At 42.8% G+C, this 21,863-nt stretch overlaps 1 protein-coding gene across 3 annotated transcripts in view; it reads left to right on the forward strand.

Moving 5' to 3' along the window:
• ARHGAP29 (Rho GTPase activating protein 29) overlaps positions 1-21,863 on the forward strand; it is a 300,437-nt gene that overhangs the window by 24,682 nt on the left and 253,892 nt on the right. For all 3 annotated transcript variants that reach the window (XM_063939858.1, XM_063939856.1, XM_063939857.1), the window contains exon 2: positions 4,247-4,580. In XM_063939858.1, coding sequence (XP_063795928.1) covers positions 4,319-4,580 — 262 coding nt within the window. In that variant the 5' untranslated portion in view covers positions 4,247-4,318. The remainder of the gene's footprint in view (positions 1-4,246; positions 4,581-21,863) is intronic.

Consider the following 21,863-nt stretch of genomic DNA (forward strand, 5'->3'; position numbering starts at 1 on the left):
GTATATTAGCTTGTTCAAAGAAATAGGGGTATATTCAATAAGTGTCGGAAGACTGCAGTTTACGAAGGATTTAGGCCAGAAGTGGTTCCGCCCTTTTCAATAGAGGGACATTTTTTCCGACAAGTTGGGAATTCCCGACTTGTCGGAATACACGCGGATCGGTGGCTTCAGCCGCTGAGCTGCGCGTATTGTCGGAAGCGCGGCCAAACCCAACAGGTTTTAGCCTAGTTTCCGACAATGTCAAACCAACTTTTGATAAAGTCGGATTGGCAGTGTGGGAACGGGCCAAGCCTGTCGGAATACTGACCTGTCGTCCGACAGGTATTTAATATAACCCATAGTGTTTATGGCTGTATAACGATGAAAATGTAAAGGAAATAATACTACAGCTAAATCATTCTCAGTTGCTTAATGGGCTGCCTTCAGAATAACCTAATTCCAGTAGCTGCCTTATATGTGGGCAGCTAGATATAACTGAGCAATGCTAATCCTGTGACCACCTGAAATATATATCTAATCTTACATTGATATTTGCTGGCAACATATACATCTCAACACGCCTGCTAGCATGGCCACTAGTAGACTTGATCTATCTATTATACAGAGACGGTGCAGTAAACCAGCTTGGTAAATTCTATGTCGTTAGCTGAGCCGTTAAAGAAGAAAATATAGACTTGTGGGATAAAACATGTGACTGTTTTAATGGAAATGGCTACAGTATATTGTACTTTGTTGGTGATGGATTATTTCACTGTTCTTGACAAATAACTTGGTAATTTTTAGTTGTCTATCTCATCTCAACTTGAGTAGCCTAGCACTTTCCTTCAGGAAATACCATATTTTTATTTATTTATTTTTTTAACCAAGGTACAGGCTATTCCTTCATGGAAGATCGCTTTGACACCTGTGTGTGTATATAAGCAAAGTAAAATTACATTAACAGGTACTTTTCAAGATCTTCCGTATTTGAACTGGTATGAGAGCCTCATTTACTTAGATTAAGGCAGGTTACCCAATGATGCTGCATTAAATGCCAGTATACCACATGTCAAACACGTGGTAGTGAACCCTTGTGGTCAGGGCACTTCATTGACCCCAGTGCATTCATTTATGTTGAATGCAAGTAAATCGAGCATGGGTAAGAGGCCTAGCTTCCTATTCCTAAGAGCAGATTCCTGCTGTGTCTTAATAGATTTCTATTAGAAGCCAGCAGGCGTAGTCTTCAAGAACTTGCACAGTTACAAAACCATTTTGATTTTACTTATGTGATCAAGAAACTTATGACATTGTAAATGTTATTTAATGTCTGCTGTAAATTTTAAAATTAACATCTGAATGTTTTATTTAATGGCAAAGGTAATAATGCCTAAGGTATATGCTTGAACACAGTATGCAGGCTGCGAGTCCTGTTAAATACGCTAGCTTCCTTTTTTTTTTTTTTATAAAGTGTAATTGTTATTTCCAAATACTACAAGTAAAAAGAAATTAAGTGAAACAAAAGCTGTGTTTTGTCTTCATCGGAATGATCAATTTAGTGTATTGGGTTTCTTTTTCTTGCTAGTGCTGAAAAGACATATAGGGGGTCATTCCGAGTTGATCGCTAGCTGCCGTTGTTCACAGCGATCAGGCTAAAAATCTGCATTTCTGCATATGCACCACAATGCATACACGCGACGTACGGGTACAAAGCCATTTGTTGTTTTGAACAGGTTCTAGCAAAGTTTTCAGTCGCACTGATGGCCGCAAGACGATTGACAGAGAGGGGGCATTTCTGGATGTCAACTGATCGTTTTCAGGGAGTGTTTGTAAAAACGCAGGCGTGTCTGACACAACGCAGGTGTGGTGGGCGTTCGCTGGGCGGGTGTATGACGTCAAATCCGGACACGAATAGGCTGAAGTGATTGCAGGCGCTGAGTAGGTTCAGAGCTACTCAGAAACTGCACAAACCGTTTTTACAGAGCTCAGCTGCACATGCGTTCACACTTCTGCTAAGCTAAAATACACTCCCTAGTGGGCGGCGGCATAGCGTTTGCACGGCTGCTAAAACTAGCTAGCGAGCGATCAACTCGGAATGACCCTCATAAACACAGTCAATCACAAATAATAAAAATGCAGCAAACCTATTCAGAATAATTTGGTCACATGCTAAACAGTGGGTAATAATATATAGTCTATTCTAGGTCCTGTTGGCTTTAACGGTCATACTGCGTAATATTTTCCAGGCTGATTATTGTTGACCATTGTATAGGAGTAAGTAATTTATGCTGTCCATTATTGGTTCCCATACCTAGTTGGTGATCCACACTTGCATGTATGTGCTATCAAACATATCACTGCCATAAAGATATTACACAATAATTTTACAATGTGGATTAATTAGTGTTTTAACTAACGAGCCTAATTGATGTCACCTGGTCCATTAGGAGTTTTATTTGGAAGACCCTCCTACATAAAGTATTTTCCTGTATGCTTGATATAAGATGTCTACACCTTAAAGCAGGCATGTCCAAACTGCGGCCCTCCAGCTGTTGTAAAACTATATATCCCAGCATGCCCTGACACTGTTTTGCTGTCAGAGAATGCTAAAGCTGTGTCAAGGCATTCTGGGATGTGTAGTTTCTCAACAGCTGGAAGGCCGCAGTTTGGACATACCTGCCTTAGGGCTGTAACACACTGGCCAATTTCTCCCGGATGGCAAAAAGCCGGACAAACTTTGTCCGGCTTTTTGCCATCCGGGAGAAACCGGCAGAGTCTGTCACACAGGACGGCTTTGAGCCGTGTGTGATGCTGTGCGCATGCGCAGCATCAGACACTGCTTGGAAAAAAACCGTTGTGTGTGTGTGTGAAAGCCCCCCTTCACACACACGGTTCACTGGCTGCAAAGACGGCCCGGCGCCCGCCCGGCAGCCGGACCTTCCAGTGGTGAGACCCGGCTGCAACCCGGCAGCCGGGCCGGGGCCGTGCAGTGTGAAGGGACCCTAGCCCTCACACTGTTAACTACAATGCCGGCACGGGAAAAAGCCGTCCGGCTTTTTCCCGGCCGGCAAAAGCCGGGTAGTGTGTTTTAGTCCTTAAAGGCACAAACTCTGGTGTACGAGAGGACTGAGGTAAAGTTTTATGTACAGTCTCTCCAGAGTTGACAGGAAATTCAGTACATCAACATTGACGTGATGTGTCATTCCAGAATGGCACATCTGTTACCGGCATCACAAGTTTTCCCTTGCCCCCATAAACTTGCTATATTGGAACTGGCACAAGTGACTGCAATGTGCTCAGCTGGGCTTGATAATAGAAATGATCAAGCCCATGTATAAAAGCCCTTCTGTACAGATTTGTTCCGAAGGCTATGAAAACTGCAGTGATTAAGTAAGGGTCAATTCATACTGTCTAATCTGCCGGTAAGCACATTTTGTATCGTCCAACAACCCAAACCTTCGTTTCAGAAAGACGTTAATTTTATAGGGAATGCTTTTAAAACTCTTGGGGATTGGCATAATGCTTTTAGGTACATGTTTGTCTTTTTAGTTTTGCTATCTGATGTATGTTTGCAGCACATTCAGTTTTTGTGGCACGCTCTCATGTCGCATGCTATACCAGCTTGTATTCCAGGCATGGTATTTATCTGGCTCCTGCGACCCTTTTATCAACACCTGGATGCTGTTCACTTATTTAAAATTCTTGTAAACTGGTCAGTCCCTGACAAGGAATGTGTGCTGCCTGCCCTGACCTACAATGCGTGTCTGTCTGGCTGCTCGATAGTACCCTTCTTTACTGTTTATCCCTGTGTTGTGCAGAAGTCCTGACAGCAACTGAGTAATGGTCAGCATAGGGAGCTTTAAGAGATGGGTCTGTTTAAGACAAAGAGCATGCTAGTCTGGCCACTGATGTCATGAAAGGTTGTGGATTTAGATGTGACATCAGTGTGCTTAAACCGAAACCAGTTCAGAGTTTTTCTTGATTGTCTGAGTCAGGATGTTAAAATGAAAGGAAGCTACCATACAGCTTTTCTATCAGAAGTAAAACTAGTGCACTTAGTGTTCTCATTGGGAACAGACAGGGAAAGTAGTTGCTTTGATTTACAGATGATAACTTTTTCTACAACCTATTAGGTACGGTAGAATCTTGTTTTATTCCACAAGAATATTTTAGGAAAATATAGGTGCTTAATTTTGTGGAAGACTTACAGCAGGTGACAGAATATGTTTTGTTGACATAAACACAATAAATATGGTTTTCCTCTTTCAAGGTTTGAATCTGTGGCCGATGGGAAAAGAGTGGCATTGAATGCTCGCTGAGGGGCTCTCGGAAGCACGCTGGGATGTTGCGTCAGAACGGAGGAGGTAACAGGCGTGGATTAGGATTTGCCCGGTTTTCTACCTCGAATTTCTTCACCATCTCAAATTCTGCCACCTGGGGAATGGGGCGAAGCACAAAAAGTAATTCTCTGAGCAGTGTTAGCACCAATTCGGATTGCTATGACGGCTCTGTTGTGGATCCAGAGTACATCATGCAGCTGGTAAATGATGTCCGGAGGTTTGCCGATGTACTACTCTATCTGAAAGAAGCCTTCGTATCTTCAGGTGAGTACTGAGGTTCAGTCCAATAGCCTGTGGGTTGTCACTGTCATTATCTGTGATCATGACATGTATTATAACACTGTATGGAGCCCAATTCTGTGTCACAATCTGGTGGCCTACCAAGCTGCAAACTGTTAATATTAATTCTGTTTAGTTATAGTAGAGATGTTTAAATGTGACAGTTCCATTTTATCCTAAATGTAGTCCCGGTATGTCTAATAATTGGCTTCTGCATGTTCTCTGTTACCATACCAGGTAGAGGCAGCTATTTTTGTGGACAGGGTGATCCGTAAATTAGTTTCAGTAGGTTTTAGAAGTAAATATTCTCTGCTTGGCTTCACTTATCAAATGTCTTAAGTATTTTAATTGTTTTGTAGCATTTTAAAGTGCTACAATAAAATCGCCATTGTGTACCTGTTGTCTGCATACAGTCAAGAAAAGCTTTTTGGGTGTTGAAACTCTATTAATGAGATTTGCCAGGCGCTATTACCAACACTGATGCATAAGTCTCCATGTTTTCATGCGTACGGTTTCAGCCCGCATAAGGCCTCTCACCAATGCACGTAGAGAGAAAGGTTTGCTTCCCATTATCGGCATTTGTCTGGATGCTCAGGGTTATGTCACTGGATATTGGACTCCTGAGAGACTCTTTAGTGAACACAGCACTTATAAGAACTAATGACATGGTTGTTTTCTAAGCCTTGTGTGTGATTTATGTGAGACAACATGAATATAGCAATGAGCCCCTTGATAGTTTTATAATGGTTTTACAATGTGATTGAGTACCTACTGGCACTGCAAGACTGCTGGTCCTCTCTGATGTTGAAGAAACACGTCTTGGACTTTGGGTTACAATCAATTTGTGCCTCTGATCTGTTTGACCATCACTAGCTGGACCAGGAGAAATCGCTTTTCTGCTTTTGCTTAGACATGGGGGTAGATTTACTAAAGCTTCTGAAACAGAATAGGGGTGCTGTAGCTCATTGCAACCAATCGGATTCTGTCTATCTTTTTCTAGAATACAATATAAAAATAGTAGACAGAATCTGGTTATTCTGGACCTATTTTAGAAGCTTTAGCAATTCCACCCCATGGTCCTTGAGCGGTCTTCTATATTTCTCTTGCGTCCTAGAGGATGCTGGGGACTCCGTAAGGACCATGGGGTATAGACGGGCTCCGCAGGAGATGGGGCACCTAAAAAGAACTTTGACTATGGGTGTGCACTGGCTCCTCCCTCTATGCCCCTCCTCCAGACCTCAGTTAGATCTTGTGCCCAGAGGAGAATGGGTGCACTGCAGAGAGCTCTCCAGAGTTTTCTGTGGAAAAATAATTTTGTTAGGTTTTTTATTTTCAGGGAGTCCTGTTGGCAACAGGCTCCCTGCATCGTGGGACTGAGGAGAAAGAAGCAGAGCTGGCTTGTGAAGTTGGGCACTGCTTCTAGGCTACTGGACACCATTAGCTCCAGAGGGAGTCGGAACACAGGTCTCACCTGGGGTTCGTCCCGGAGCCGCGCCGCCACCGTCCTCCTCACAGATGCCGAAGATAGAAGCCGGGTGAGTATTGAGGAAAAGACTTCAGGTGGCAGAAGACATCAGATCTTCATGAGGTAAGCGCGCAGCGGTAAGCTGCGTGCCATTGCTCCCTGTCACACACACAATGCAGGCACTGAAGGGTGCAGGGCGCAGGGGGGGGTGCCCTGGGCAGCAATAAACCTCGTTTTGGCCATATATAAGGTGGATTAGGCTGGGGGACAGTAAATCCACGGACCCCCGCCATTTTATTAATATAGGATGAAGGGACCGAAGCCCGCCGTCGGGTGGGCGGGGCTTGATCCTCAGCACTAACCAGCGCCATTTTCTCCACAGAGGCTGCATGAAAAAACGCTGGCTCCCTGTTCTCTCCCCTGCTGAGCTTCACAGGTTGGAAAAAGGAGGAGGGGGGCACTTTGGCGACGCAGTGAGTGGAGATTACGATTATAAACATATAAAAGCGCTATCTGGTTGTATATTCCAGTGTTTTTAAGCGCTGGGTGTGTGCTGGCATACTCTATCTCTCTGTCTCTCCTAAGGACCTGGTTGGGGTTTTGTCCCCTTATAGGTAAATCCCTGTGTGTGTGTTGGGTGTCTGTACGTGTGTGTCGACATGTCTGAGGCGGAAGGCTTCTCCAAGGAGGAGGTGGAGCAAATGAGTGGTGTGTCCCCATCGGTTGTGCCGACTCCTGATTGGATGGACATGTGGCATACGTTGCATGCAAGTGTGGCATCTTTACATAAGAGGCTTGATAAGGCTGGTTTAGGAGGGACATCAGGCGGTCAATCCTCAGATTGGACCAACTCACAGGGCCCGTCGGGGTCTCAAAAGCGTCCCTTAACACAAGACACTACTACCGACACGGATTCTGATTCCAGTGTCGACTATGACGAAGTAAAATTGCACCCTAGGGTGACTAAAACTATTCAGGGTATGATTGTGGCAATAAGGGATGTCTTGCATATTGTGGATGAACCCTCGGTCCCCGACACAAGGGTACACATGTTTAAGGAAAAGAAACAGATTATTAATTTTCCCACATCTCATGAATTAAATGAGTTCTTTGGAAAAGCTTGGGAGACTCCGGATAAGAGACCGCAGATCCCCAAAAGAATTTTATATGGCATACCCTTTCCCTAAGCAGGACAGGGAGATTTGGGAATTACCCCCCACTGTGGACAAGGCCCTGACGCGCTTATCCAAGAAAGTGGCGCTACCGTCTCCTGACACAGCGGCCCTTAAAGACCCAGCAGATCGCAGGCAAGAAACTAGCTTTTAAAGGGTATTTATTCTCATACGGGTGCTGTGCTAAGACCGACGATTGCGTCGGCATGGGTGTGTAGCACAATTGCAGCTTGGACAGATGAGCTGACAGATCAATTTGATACTATGGATAAGGACACTATATTCCTAACTCTAGCCCATATAAAAGATGCAGTCTTATTTATGAGGGATGCTCAAAGGGACATTGGATTGCTAGCTTCTAGGGCCAATGCCATGGCTATCTCAGCGAGAAGATCCTTATGGACTCGCCAATGGACGGGTGATGCGGATTCCAAGAAACATATGGAAGTACTACCCTAAAAGGGGGGTGTATTGTTTGGGGATAAGCTGACGGACCTGGTTTCCACAGCTACAGCAGGTAAATCTAATTTTTTACCATATACTCCCCAACAGCAAAAGAAAGTAACACCCTATCAGATGCAGTCCTTTCGGTCGCACAAGTCTAAAAGAGGTCGGGGATCCTCTTTCCTCGCCAGAGGTAAGGGCAGAGGCAAGAGAGCACCTGCTGCGGCAGGCGCCCAGGAACAAAAGTCCTCCCCGGCTGCTTCAAAACCCACAGCATGACGCTGGGGCTCCCCTGAGGGAGTCCGCACCGGTGGGGGCACGTCTTCGACTTTTCAGTCAGGCCTGGGTCAGTTCGGATTTGAATCCCTGGGTGCTGGAAATAGTTTCCCAGGGTTACAAACTGGAATTCGAGGAGGTGCCCCCGCGCCGATTTTTCAAATCTGCCCTACCAGCTTCCACATCGGAAAGGGATGTAGTGTTAGCTGCAATTCAAACGCTGTGTATACAGCAAGTGATAATCAAGGTTCCCCTGCACCAGCAGGGAAGAGGTTACTACTCAACCCTATTTGTGGTCCCAAAACCAGACTGTTCGGTCAGACCGATTTTGAATCTGAAATCCCTAAATCTGTACATAAGAAGATTCAAATTCAAAATGGAATCACTCAGAGCGATAATAGCCAACATGGAGGAGGGGGAGTTTATGGTGTCTCTGGACATAAAGGATGCGTACCTTCATGTCCCCATATATGCCCCCCATCAGGAATACCTGAGATTCGCTCTACAGGATTGTCATTACCAATTTCAGACGTTGCCGTTTGGACTTTCCACGGCCCCGAGGATTTTCACCAAGATAATGGCGGAAATGATGGTGGTCCTGCGCAAGCATGGTGTCACAATTATCCCATACTTGGACGATCTCCTGATAAAAGCAAGATCAAGAGAGAAATTGCTGAGCAGTGTGGCGCGCTCTCTGAGAGTGCTCCAGCAACACGGGTGGATTCTAAATCTACCAAAGTCACAGTTGATTCCGACAACTCGACTGCCGTTCCTAGGTATGATACTGGATACGGAACAAATGAAGGTCTTCCTCCCAATAGAGAAAGCCCAAGACATCCAGAACATGGTCAGAGAACTGCTAAAACCGAAAAGGGTGTCAGTTCACCAATGCACTCGAGTTCTGGGGAAAATGGTGGCGGCCTACGAGGCCATTCCCTTCGGCAGGTTCCATGCAAGGACTTTTCAATGGGACCTTCTGGACAAGTGGTCCGGGTCCCATCTGCACTTACATCGGAAAATAACTCTGTCCCCAGGGACCAGTGTCCCCCTCCTGTGGTGGTTGCAAAGTGCTCACCTCCTGGAGGGTCGCAGGTTCGGAATTCAGGATTGGATCCTGGTTACCACGGACGCAAGCCTCCGAGGATGGGGAGCGGTCACACAGGGAAAACATTTTCAGGGTCTGTGGTCAGACCAGGAGTCCTGTCTACACATCAATGTGTTGGAACTCAGGGCCATTTACAACGGCCTTCGACAAGCGGAGAATTTTCTTCGAAACCTACCGGTTCTGATTCAATTAGACAATGTCACAGCAGTGGCTCATGTGAACCGCCAAGGCGGGACAAAAAGCAGAGTCGCGATGGCGGAAGCCACAAGGATCCTTCGCTGGGCGGAAAATCATGTAAGCGCTCTGTCAGCTGTCTTCATTCCGGGAGTGGACAACTGGGAAGCAGACTTCCTCAGCAGACACTATCTCCATCCAGGAGAGTGGGGACTTCATCAAGAAGTCTTTGCAGACGTAACACGTCTTTGGGGAATTCCTCAAATAGACATAATGGCGTCACGTCTCAACAAAAAACTTCAGAGGTACTGCGCCAGGTCTCGGGACCCTCAGGCAATAGCAGTGGACGCTCTGGTAACACCGTGGGTGTTCAAATCGGTCTATGTGTTTCCTCCTCTTCCTCTCATCACGAAAGTGTTGAGGATCATAAGACGAAGAAGAGTACAGACGATACTCGTTGTCCCAGACTGGCCTCGAAGGGCTTGGTACTCAGATCTACAAGAGATGCTCACAGGAGACCCCTGGCCTCTTCCTCTGAGGGAAGACCTGTTGCAGCAGGGGCCCTGTGTATTTCAAGACTTACCGCGGTTACGTTTGACGGCATGGCGGTTGAACGCCGAATCCTAGCAAAAAAGGGGATTCCGGAAGAGGTCATCCCTACGTTAATAAAAGCTAGGAAGGAGGTGACGATAAAACATTATCACCGTATCTGGCGAAAGTATGTGTCTTGGTGTGAGATCAAGAATGCACCTACGGAAGATTTTCATCTGGGTCGTCTTCTCCACTTCCTACAGACAGGAGTGGATATGGGCCTGAAATTAGGCTCTGTTAAGGTACAGATTTCGGCCCTCTCGATTTTTCTTTCAGAAGGAATTAGCTTCTCTTCCAGAAGTCCAGACGTTTGTAAAGGGAGTGCTGCACATCCAGCCCCCTTTTGAGCCTCCAGTGGCACCATGGGACCTGAACGTGGTGTTGGAGTTCCTAAAATCACACTGGTTTGAACCGCTTAACAAGGTTGAGTTGAAATTTCTTACGTGGAAGGTGGTCATGTTGTTGGCCTTGGCATCAGCAAGGCGAGTGTCAGAGTTGGCGGCTTTGTCACACAAGAGCCCCTACTTGATTTTTCATGTGGATCGAGCTGAATTGAGGACACGGCCGCAATTTTTGCCTAAAGTGGTTTCTTCGTTCCATATGAATCAACCTATTGTGGTGCCTGTGGCTACAAGTGACCTGGAGGATTCCAGATCCCTGGACGAAGTCAGGGCCTTAAAAATTTATGTAGCCAGGACGGCTAGAGTTAGGAAAACAGAGGTTCTGTTTATCCTGTATGCGGCCAATAAGATTGGCGCTCCTGCTTCGAAGCAGACTATTGCTCGCTGGATCTGTAATACGATTCAGCAGGCTCACTCTACGGCTGGATTGCCGGTACCAAATTCGTTTAAGGCCCATTCCACTAGGAAGGTGGGCTCTTCTTGGGCGGCTGCCTGAGGCGTCTCGGCTTTACAACTTTGCCGAGCGGCGACTTGGTCGGGGTCAAACACTTTTGCTAAATTCTAAAAGTTTGATACCCTGGCTGATGAGGACCTAGCGTTTGCTCAGTCGGTGCTGCAGAGTCATACGCACTCTCCCGCCCGATTGGATGCTTTGGTATAAACCCCATGGTCCTTACGGAGTCCCCAGCATTCTCTAGGACGTAAGAGAAAATAAGATTTTAAAACTACCGGTAAATCTATTTCTCCTAGTCCGTAGAGGATGCTGGGCGCCCGTCCCAGTGCGGAAACTCTGCAAGACTTGTATATAGTTGTTGCTTACATAAGGGTTATGTTACAGTTGACATCGGTCTTGGACCGTTACTGTTGTTTTGTTCATACTGTTAAATGGTTATGTATGTTCCAGGTTACATGGTATGATTGGTGTGGGCTGGTATGAATCTTGCCCTTGGATTGCGAAATCCTGCCTTGTATTGTCCATCTCCTCTGGGCACAGTTCTCTAACTGAGGTCTGGAGGAGGGGCATAGAGGGAGGAGCCAGTGCACACCCATAGTCAAAGTTCTTTTTAGGTGCCCTATCTCCTGCGGAGCCCGTCTATACGCCATGGTCCTTACGGAGTCCCCAGCATCCTCTACGGACTAGGAGAAATAGATTTACCGGTAGGTTTAAAATCTTATTTTTAAGTTGCTTTTGATCTTTCATTTGAGTCTTAAGACCAGGAAGCTCATATTTATGTTTCTTTTACATGTAAAATCTTAAACCACACTGTCTTGTTTCCTTCATTATAGAGACAGCGTTAGTTATACCGGAACTTGACAGACCTCTAATAGAGCTGTTGAGACATGATGTTTGTAGAGTAAATTAAAATAGCACCACTTAATTTTAATTATCATTTACATTTGCAGTAACACACAAATATCCTATTAGATAGTGCTTGTGGTATATACTTAAATGATAGAAGTCTTGTGATTCATGTCTCTTGGAAAAAGGTTTTACAATAGCAAGTTATTTGCAATCTTTCGTAACATGAACTTAATAGATATGCGACTAACACCATTACAGCCACTTTATGGCACGCAGCCAGCATAATTATACAGAGAAATACATACCTGCATATATTTACCCTTTCCTTGTGCAACCTAGTTGAAGTAGCACTAAATTCCACAAGTGACGTTTTCACATCTGAACCATGCAGGTAAAATACATTTGTTAGTTAGATATTCTCCGTCACCATTTCTGTAGGTAGCTAGAGTGACTCCCTATTAGGACACAGTCCTATAGATGGGTATGTGATATAATTGAAAAGGTGCACATTTCTGAGTCGCCAGGTGTTTAAGCTGCTGTGACGTCACTGTGTTTTAAATGTTTTCCTTTAAGTCATACGTTCTTATAGTACATTTGTTAAAATATAATGTTTAATTGCAAGTACTTCAATTGTAGTGAGTGGGGAAAACCCATCTATAAATGTACACATTTGCAGTTTCCTATTACCAAATCAGTTTTGTTTATACTGTTATGTGAGTTTATACTGTAGGTGGTGGTTTGCTCTACATTAGTTAACAGTTTACAGTGGGGCGATGCGCCATAAGTGGGTAGGGATTGAAAACTGAGTGAATAGGGAAGACTGCTGGATCGACCATGTGGAAAAGTTCATTCTAGCGTTATAAAAGTCCTATAATGTTGAAGATATGCTGTCAGAGTTAGATTCCATCAGTAATATGTTGGGCATATTAGCTGCTTTGCTCCTTTCATTTGTCCAGTTACATTTTTCACACATATATCCAGAAATCAGAAGTCTGGTCCACAGTTCCTATAGCTGGTATATCTAGTAGAATGGGAAGTTATGAGAAACGTAGCCATATGGTTAAGCTGTCTTAGCAGGCCTGCATCTACTCCATATGGCTGCAGCCATTTGCTTGGGTATGGGTCGTTGGGTTGACCCAACTTAGGTCGACGGGCAGTAGGTCGACATGTGAAAAGGTCGACATGAGGTTTTGGCCTTCTTTTGGTGTCGTTTTCTTCGTAAAGTCACGGGGAACCCCAATTAGTGCACCGTGTTCCCTCACATGGCTCACATGGTTACCGTTCCCATCGTAGTCCACGTAGATCGTTAAGTATGAAAAAAGTGTGTGTGTATATATATATATATATATATATATATAAAAAAGTGAATAACTCATGTCGACCTAATGACCATGTCGACCTTATGCATGCCGATTTTCAGTGGTCGACCTAAGCTGTGTCGACCTAACAACCATATCCCATTTGCTTTACCTGTATTCATTGTTCAACATAACTGGTGAAACTGATGATTAGAAATGTAATTAAGCAAAATATATATTTTTCATTTTCCATGGAGAAAGGTAGATAGGCAAGCATGGGGGCTGCTTCCTAATTTCCCCTTTTTTATTTGTTGAATGTAAATGTTAATATAGAAGTGTATAAACATATTTTATTGTTACAGTAATAGACATGGCTATATAACATCTCCATTTACTAATTGTCATCTGTATGTTACACTTAAACCTTTATCTTCTCTAAGAGCCATCATATATAAAGGTTGCAGTACATACGCTAGTCCTCTCGGAGAACAAGAGGTTTGGGGCATAGGCTTGTGGTAACCGCTGTGAGTGACATAACTAGGGTGATAATGGCAGCAGGTAATTCTTTTATTTGTCTTTGGAGCCTGAATAGAAGGATGGGATCAGTATATGCGTTACCGACAGATGGGATGCCGGCGGTCACAATACCGACACTGGCATCCCGATGGTCACAATCCCGACAGGGGCGAGGTACGGATTCTAACTCCCCCCACCCTAACCCTCCCTTACCACAGCTGAACCCTAACATCCCCCCCTTAGTGCCTAAACCTAACCCCCTTTTTCCGCAGCCTAATCCTAACCCTCCCCCCAGTGGTGCCTAACCCTAAACCCCCCACCCCACCCCCTGCAGCCAAACCCAGCTATACTTACTTACCTTTTGGATTCCGGCTGTTTGTATTCAGGTGCGGTCATGTTGAACTGTTCGGGATTCCTAGCTTCAGTGTTCTGACGGCTGTCTGTATTCCGACTGCCAGGATCCCGACAGCTGGTATCTTGAACGTATACCGTGTAATAATACTGCACACATTCCACTTTACTAGACACATTTAAAAAAAATACATGTTTGTAGATAGGGTCTTTAAAAGTGTTTTCAGGTTGTCACTTTTCCTATTAAATGCATCTGAATATCTACCTTCGCTGACCATTAAACATTAATTACTGTGTAACCTGATTAGGTTTCTTTGCCACTCCTTCAGTATAGGGTTTCCGTCTCGGTTAGTAACTGCCTGTTTAGATTGACTCCTCCCACTGTGCCATGGGATAGGGGTAACTCATCACTAGGCTCCTACATTGCCACCTGGAACCGATTTTCTTCTATGTAGGTGGTCAAACTACTAAAACACCTCCTGGTTGGTGTTGGCTAATTCCACAATGGCCACTTACTTTGATTAATTTCTGCACTTTAGTGAGCAGAGGATTTGAGCTTGAGAAACTGGGCTCACCCACAGGACAGCTCGAGAACAGAATAGTGTTTTGCACTATTCTGGTGATCACGGGATACAAGCCGATTTAGAGGTCTTGGAATCAGGAAGTATATTTGCTGCAATAAAATGTCTTTAAAAAGATCATTCCTAGTTGAAGGTGCTAAGAATATGGCAGCATACAGATGTACTTAGAAGATCAGAACAAACATCCACCACTCTGTTCAAGGTTATGCGTGTGTGTATAATATATATATATATATATATATATATATATATATATATATATATATATATATATATATATATGTAAAGCGCAACGGAATATGCTGCGCTATATAAGAAACTGCTAATTAATATAAATATATATATATATATATATATATATATATATATATATATATATATATATATATATATATATACATACATACAAACATGCATACATAGCTCAAAAAAATAAAGGGAACACTTAAACAACACAATGTAACTCCAAGTCAATCACACTTCTGTGAAATGAAACTGTCCACTTAGGAAGCAACACTGATTGACAATCAATGTCACATGCTGTTGTGCAAATGGAACAGACAACAGGTGGAAATTATAGGCAATTAGCAAGACACCCCCAATAAAGGAGTTGTTCTGCAGGTGGTGACCACAGACCACTTCTCAGCTCCTATGCTTTCTGGCTGATGTTTTGATCACTTTTGAAAGCTGGCTGTGCTTTCACTCTAGTGGTAGCATGAGACTAAGTCTACAACCCACTGTGGCAATGAGGTTTGCTGTGTCTGTCAGCGTAGTGTCCAGAGCATGGAGGCGCTACCAGGAGACAGGCCAGTACATCAGGAGACGTGGAGGAGGCCGTAGGAGGGCAACAACCCAGCAGCAGGACCGCTACCTCCGCCTTTGTGCAAGGAGGAACAGGAGGAGCACTGCCAGAGCCCTGCAAAATGACCTCCAGCAAGCCACAAATGTGCATGTGTCTACTCAAACGATCAGAAACAGACTCCATGAGGGTAGTATGAGGGCCCGACGTCCACAGGTGGGGGTTGTGCTTACAGCCCAACACCGTGCAGGACGTTTGGCATTTGCCAGAGAACACCAAGATTGGCAAATTCGCCACTGGTGCCCTGTGCTCTTCACAGATGAAAGCAGGTTCTCACTGAGCACATGTGACATACGTGACAGAGTCTGGAGACGCCAAGGAGAACTTTCTGCTGCCTGCAACATCCTCCAGCATTACCGGTTTGGCAGTTGGTCAGTAATGGTGTGGGGTGGCATTTCTTTGGGGGGGGGCGCACAGCCCTCCATGTGCTCGCCAGAGGTAGCCTGACTGCCATTAGGTACCAAGATGAGATCCTCAGACCCCTTGTGAGACCATATGCTGATGCGGTTGGCCCTGGGTTCCTCCTAATGCAAGACAATGCTAGACCTCATGTGGCTGGAGTGTGTCAGCAGTTCCTGCAAGACGAAGGCATTGATGCTATGGATTGGCTCGCCCGTTCCCCAGACCTGAATCCAGTTGAGCACATCTGGGACATCATGTCTCGCTCCATCCACCAACGCCACGTTGCACCGCGGACTGTTAAGGAGTTGGCGGATGCTTTAGTCCAGGTCTGGGAGGAGATCCCTCAGGAGACCATCCGCCACCTCATCAGTAGCATGCCCAGGCGTTGTAGGGAGGTCATACAGGCACGTGGAGGCCACACACACTACTGAGCCTCATTTTGACTTGTTTTAAGGACATTACATCAAAGTTGGATCAACTTGTAGTGTGTTTTTCCACTTTCATTTTGAGTGTGACTCCAAATCCAGACCTCCATGGGTTAATAAATTTGATTTCCATTGATAATTTTTGTGTGGTTTTGTTGTCGGCACATTCAACTATGTAAAGAACAAAGTATTTAATAAGAATATTTCATTCATTCAGATCTAGGATGTGTTATTTTAGTGTTCCCTTTATTTTTTTGAGCTGTGTGTGTGTGTGTGTGTGTATATGTATGTATGTATGTATGTATGTATATATATATATATATATATATATATATATATATATATATATATATATATATATATATATATTTTTTTTTTTATAAATTTTACACATTTCAGAGCCACGTCAGCCCTTTATGTGCAGTTTCAATTAGACCCAAACTCAATTCACAGAAATCGGTTTGCGTTTATCCTCAGTAGTTAACCCACAGAATCAAGTGATCTATTTGGGTCTAAATTATTTGGCAGCAATTTGACTTAACACAAAACTTTCTCTTCTCTGTATTTAAGACAGCCCTAGGAAACTCCAAAATACAGACCAAGACCACAGAGCAAATGTTTAATCAAATGCTTTACTAGCATGTTATTAGCTGTGTCTATATAACATCGTAGGATTCCCTTTTTCAGGATACTTTGGTAGTAAATACACTTGCCAAGGGTCACAGACTTTCAATTTAAAACAGTTATTTAAAAGTGTGCATTCAATAAATTAAAAAAATATTATGATACAATTGTACCACTGCGCACAGCTCTGGAACTGAATCCTTTTGTTCCAGCACAGCAGTGCCAACCATTAAATACAACATGTTCTTAAAGATGTTCATATTTAAACATAAGTTGCACAACATTTTCCCACAGTGCTAAAATGTATGCAGAGGAGGCAGTCTCAGCTGCTTGGTGCAGGACCTGTCCACAGCAAGTTTCATGACTTACAAGCGTTCTCAAATATGGGTATGGGCCGTCGGGTCGACAGTCATTAGGTCGACCACTATCGGTCGACGTGGTCATTAAGGTCATTGGGTCAAAATTAGGTTTTTTTTTTTAAAACTTTTTTTGGTGTTTTCTTCGTAAAGTGACGGGGAACCCCAATTAGTGCACCGTGTCCCCTTGGATTGCTCGCTCTGCTCGCCATGCTTCGAGCAAGGTGCCTCGCTCCGCTACCGCTGCACTTGGCACAGGTTACTGTTCCCAATTGTAGTCCACGTGTATCGTAAAGTGTGAAAGTCAAAAAAGTGAAAAACTCATGTCGACCTTTTGAACTGTCGACCTAGTACATGTTGACCTAATGACCATGTTGACCTAATGACCATGTTGACCTAATGCATGTCGACCAATAGTGATTGACCTAATGACTGTCGAACTAAATAGTGTCGTCCTAATGTATCCCTCAAATATACACTGCTCGCTATTTATAGTGCCGTCCTAATGTATCCCTCAAATATACACTGCTCGCTATTTATAGTGCCTGGTATTATAGTGAGCCTGGCGTTATAAAGAGGGAGCCATATAATGTAATGAATAGAATACACCTGGTTGTAAGGGAGGGTGTAGTTATAAAGGGTGTATTATAAAGATGTAGTGCATTATGCATAATGTTTTCGGGAATATGGTAAATCTGCTTTGAAAGATGATTGTGGTGAAGCGTCTTCTATCTATAAAATCAAGACTTCCTGTTTTTACACCTAGTGAAGGGTGCTACAGGCAGCAGCCCACACCTAACAAAAATAACTTATATGCAATGTCCGATGTCTCACGTTCAGTCATGGGCTAGATCATTTTACGTATGAAGATTATATGTTACCTTTTTCATACTTGGTCAACTTATATGTTTAGGTTTACTGATCTTTGCGTAAACACTGCCTGCTTTTCTATTAATAATCCTATTTTAAAACTGGAGAACTGCGGCTAACTGTAATAGCCTCCGAGTTCCGAAGGTGCAGGAACTTTGTGCGAGGCCGCCCATTTTCTTAAAGCAACAATCAGTTGCAAGGAAAAAACAGCTTTGTTTTTCCTTGCAAATAATTGCTGCTTTAAGAAAATAGGCGGCCTCGCACAAAGTTCCTGCACCTGGAATTCGGAGGCTATTACGTTCAGCCGCTGGTGTCCACATTTAGTGCTTGTTATCATTGCTAGCATAATGGTGGACTACTCAAATATATTGAAAGGAAACCAGAGATATGCATTATAATGCAAGGTAATTGTAATATGTATAACCACCAGCTGACCCTCCCCAAAGGTTGTCTCAGCGCTTGTTCTCTTTGTGCACAATCTACTAATAGTGTGTGTAACAAGTGGACAGGACTGGTTCAACCTGTTCATATACCCTTGAACTGACTGGTTACCTAGAAACGTAATACGTGAGCTCAGCTGAAGTTTATTATACCGTTCAGTTTCTACTTTTTGCACACTCGCAATTCTTCATAAATTGAACTATAAAACTTTCCCTCCCTTTCTTGACATACTCCAGTAATGCTTCATGATATATACAAATGAGCGGTTTGCTTGCTCTGGAGATCCGTGGCACTAATTTCATGTGAATGCTCAGAGCCAATCAGAAGCATGCTTCTAAGAATATCTAAATTAAATAAAAACACTTTACTCAACAGCAGACGTGAATCTCAAGCATTTGTTTGGTCCTCCACATGTCACTTAAATATTATGGACTGAGCACGAGTCTCTCTTGATTCTTGTTTGGATGCTCTCACAATCCCATGTAAACTTCATATTATAGAATATTAATGGAGGAAGGGCTTGAAAAAAGAAATTTCTCTGAAAGAGCACCTTAAGTTGGGAGGTAAATATAATATATAATCTAACAAGCAAGAAATGCCAGCCGTTATCTGTTTCCATTGGCTAACAGCGAAAAGCCAGCTGTTTAGCTCTGTTACCATTTTTAGTTTCATTCATAGTAGTGCAGTAAACTAATTTTAACAACTTGTAAGCAGAATAAATACAGCAGTCAGCTGAAATCGGCCTGGTTGTACTTTGTAATACTACAAAGCCAATAGCTAGAGCAATGGTACAAACTATTGTGTGTTTACTACAGCATTAATAGAATGCCCTCCGAATTCTTTCCCTCTAAACCTTTCATTTTCTGTGGATTGAGAGGCTTTAGTGTCCAAACTTAGGGATTTAGACGGAATTTATGGTAAATAAGTTATGAAATGAACCACAGTAAAATATGGCACATCAAAGTGCTGTCGTTTAGCAGAGCAAGATAACAATGGTTCATAGGTATATGTGACTCTAGCACATCATATGATATTGTTAATGACATGAGAACATCATTAAAACTGTGACATATTCAAGATTGTGACGGAAGTGGTAAGTGCTTCTACACAGTACTACTTCCACAATTCCCAACAGGGTAATGGATCATTTAAGGGCCACTAAAATTTCATATGTGGAAGTTATGAGTGAGTTTATAGTAAAACATTTTTGTTGATCCCACCTACTCCCATCTCTTGACTGGCCTACCAAAGGAATCGAGAGCCTTAACCTGCAGTGTTTTACAGTTTTGTTTTCTACACACTTCACCTATCCAAAGATGAACTAATTTTACTGCTTCCAAACTAGTTCAACGTGTTTAAGGGTCCGCATCATATTCAATGTGGGTTATAGGAGCAAGAAACCTTTGCTTCTAACCATGTTCACTATGTATGACCATAATTAGACCCAGGAGGTGCATAATGGCTGCTATTAAGTGCTTCTTTAAGGACAATATTTATATGAATCCGTTCTGTTTAGGAGAATGGAGATCTGGTATTACAGTTTACATGGCTGCCCTTTGAGTAAATGGTTTACACACTGGGTTTCTACAGTGAGACGTGAACTTATTCTGACACAGAACCCATCTACGGGCAGCCTGTTACCTCCTTGTTAGGACTCCGCAGTTCAGGCTAGTATTTTCTGGTCAGTATGTGAATTGTTTTAGAGACAGTATAACAGAAACCATGAGTGCAGGAGGAATCTGTGTTCCTCACCCTAGGGACATTATGCAAATAAGCCCCTTAGATTCAAGTGTAAAACTGGAAGTTTTGTATAAATGCCTGGCTGGCAAGTACTTCGAAACAGAGCTAAACTACTGTAGTAATTACTACTATGATTGCAAGATGTTGCATGAAGTTTTTCTGTTTGTTTGATTTCCTTCTAGTGATGATTAAGATATAAGTGCACTTATTCAGTGACTAACATGACGGCCTATGAACTACTGTTTGTATGCAAAAATATTTCCCCATTTTTTTGTTTAGAGGGACTGTAGCCGCATGATGTATTTGGTGTACTGCCGTTTGGTTTACATTTAAAGTCCCTGCTGTATTTTATTTACTAAAATAAATGGATTACACCAAAGATATTCAACATGTTAGTTTTTTCATAATGCACGTAAAATTTTTGAGACTTCAGCAACTATTATTGGGTTTATTTTTCCGAGGATACCTTTCTCACACACTCATAAGTTTCTTATTATAAGCTGAAATAACAAGATCTTTAATTTCCTGTCGTCGTGCTTTGCCTTCCCAGAAAACTACTTCAGCAGATAGTCGTTTTGAAATGGAAGTTTCTTTTATCACTTTACTTATTACGCACATGATCATTTTGAGATAGTTCTAAAGATGAAAGCCCACCAAAGGAATTTGTGGGTGAGTAGAGTGGCCTGCCGTTCTTAGCTTGTACCCCCTCCCCCTACTCGCATACCCAGCATTCCTCCTGAACAAACCTCTGCTTGTTGCTATAGTGTCTAAGATCAACAGTCATTAGGTGTGTCAGACTGTTTCACTATCAGGGGCACTATCAAATTTAAATGTTAGATCTTAATAACGTGAAATATTGCAGAAGAACCTTACGTTGTCAACTCATGGTTATATTATATATGGCAGTATTACAAAACAAATAAACATACAAAATAAAGGAAACCATTAAAAATGTAGTATTTATGGCTATTGCGTAAATGTAATTACTTGAAATCTGAAAACAGATGTTTATCTTTTAAATATATTGAGAATTGGCAGGTGATGGTCTTCAATTCATTTTTGTATTTTTTTTTTTTTTAATTTTTTTTTTTTTCACTAGTTCTCTACTTAGTTTTATTTCTTTACCCATCGGCACACATTGCCATTGCTCAGAACTTTTACATATGGTGGATTTTCAGTATTATTTAAGTTGAACTTCATAAAAAAGTATTCCTGTGAATATTCTATAAAGTGATAAATATTCTCTTGCTAACACATAAACATGCACAGTTGCAGCTCCCTATTGCACTGTCTGTTCCTCCCTACAGTGGCAAAATGTTTATGTATTTACAGAATTTTCATAACCTCTTTAGAAACTACGACCCAAATTGTTGACATGGGTGGTAAATCATTTGTACATAAAATAAATTTGCCATACAAAAAATAACTAAGCACGCTTTTCTAATACAGAAAGATGGGCATTTTGTTTCTATAGCAGTATCAGGTGATCAAACATGACTGGAAAATTTAGTTATTCTACCAATGAATAGTTTATTTTGTAGGCTGCATTGAAAATCCTTACATTTTTAGTGAATTGTGGGAAATTTCACCTTATTGGTTTTAGGGGCATCTACATATTTTTCGATCTCTGTAGCTCAAAATCTCCAACATAATTTCATCTAGGATTTCGTACCGCCTGCTTGCTCTACCAATGACTGCATCTTTGTCTCCTCCCTGATCACCGCTTTCGTTTCGTCTTTATAATTTCTCCTCGGCTGCTTCTCTAGGATGTTCTCCCACACACCATTACATTCTCTTTTTTTATTTTATTTTATTTTTATAAAGCTTACAGCCTTACTAGCTGGCCAACCTCGTCAGTAGACTGACACCGGCAT

Source organism: Pseudophryne corroboree, chromosome 9, assembly GCF_028390025.1.
Source record: "Pseudophryne corroboree isolate aPseCor3 chromosome 9, aPseCor3.hap2, whole genome shotgun sequence".
Classification (NCBI taxonomy): Eukaryota; Metazoa; Chordata; class Amphibia; order Anura; family Myobatrachidae; genus Pseudophryne; species Pseudophryne corroboree.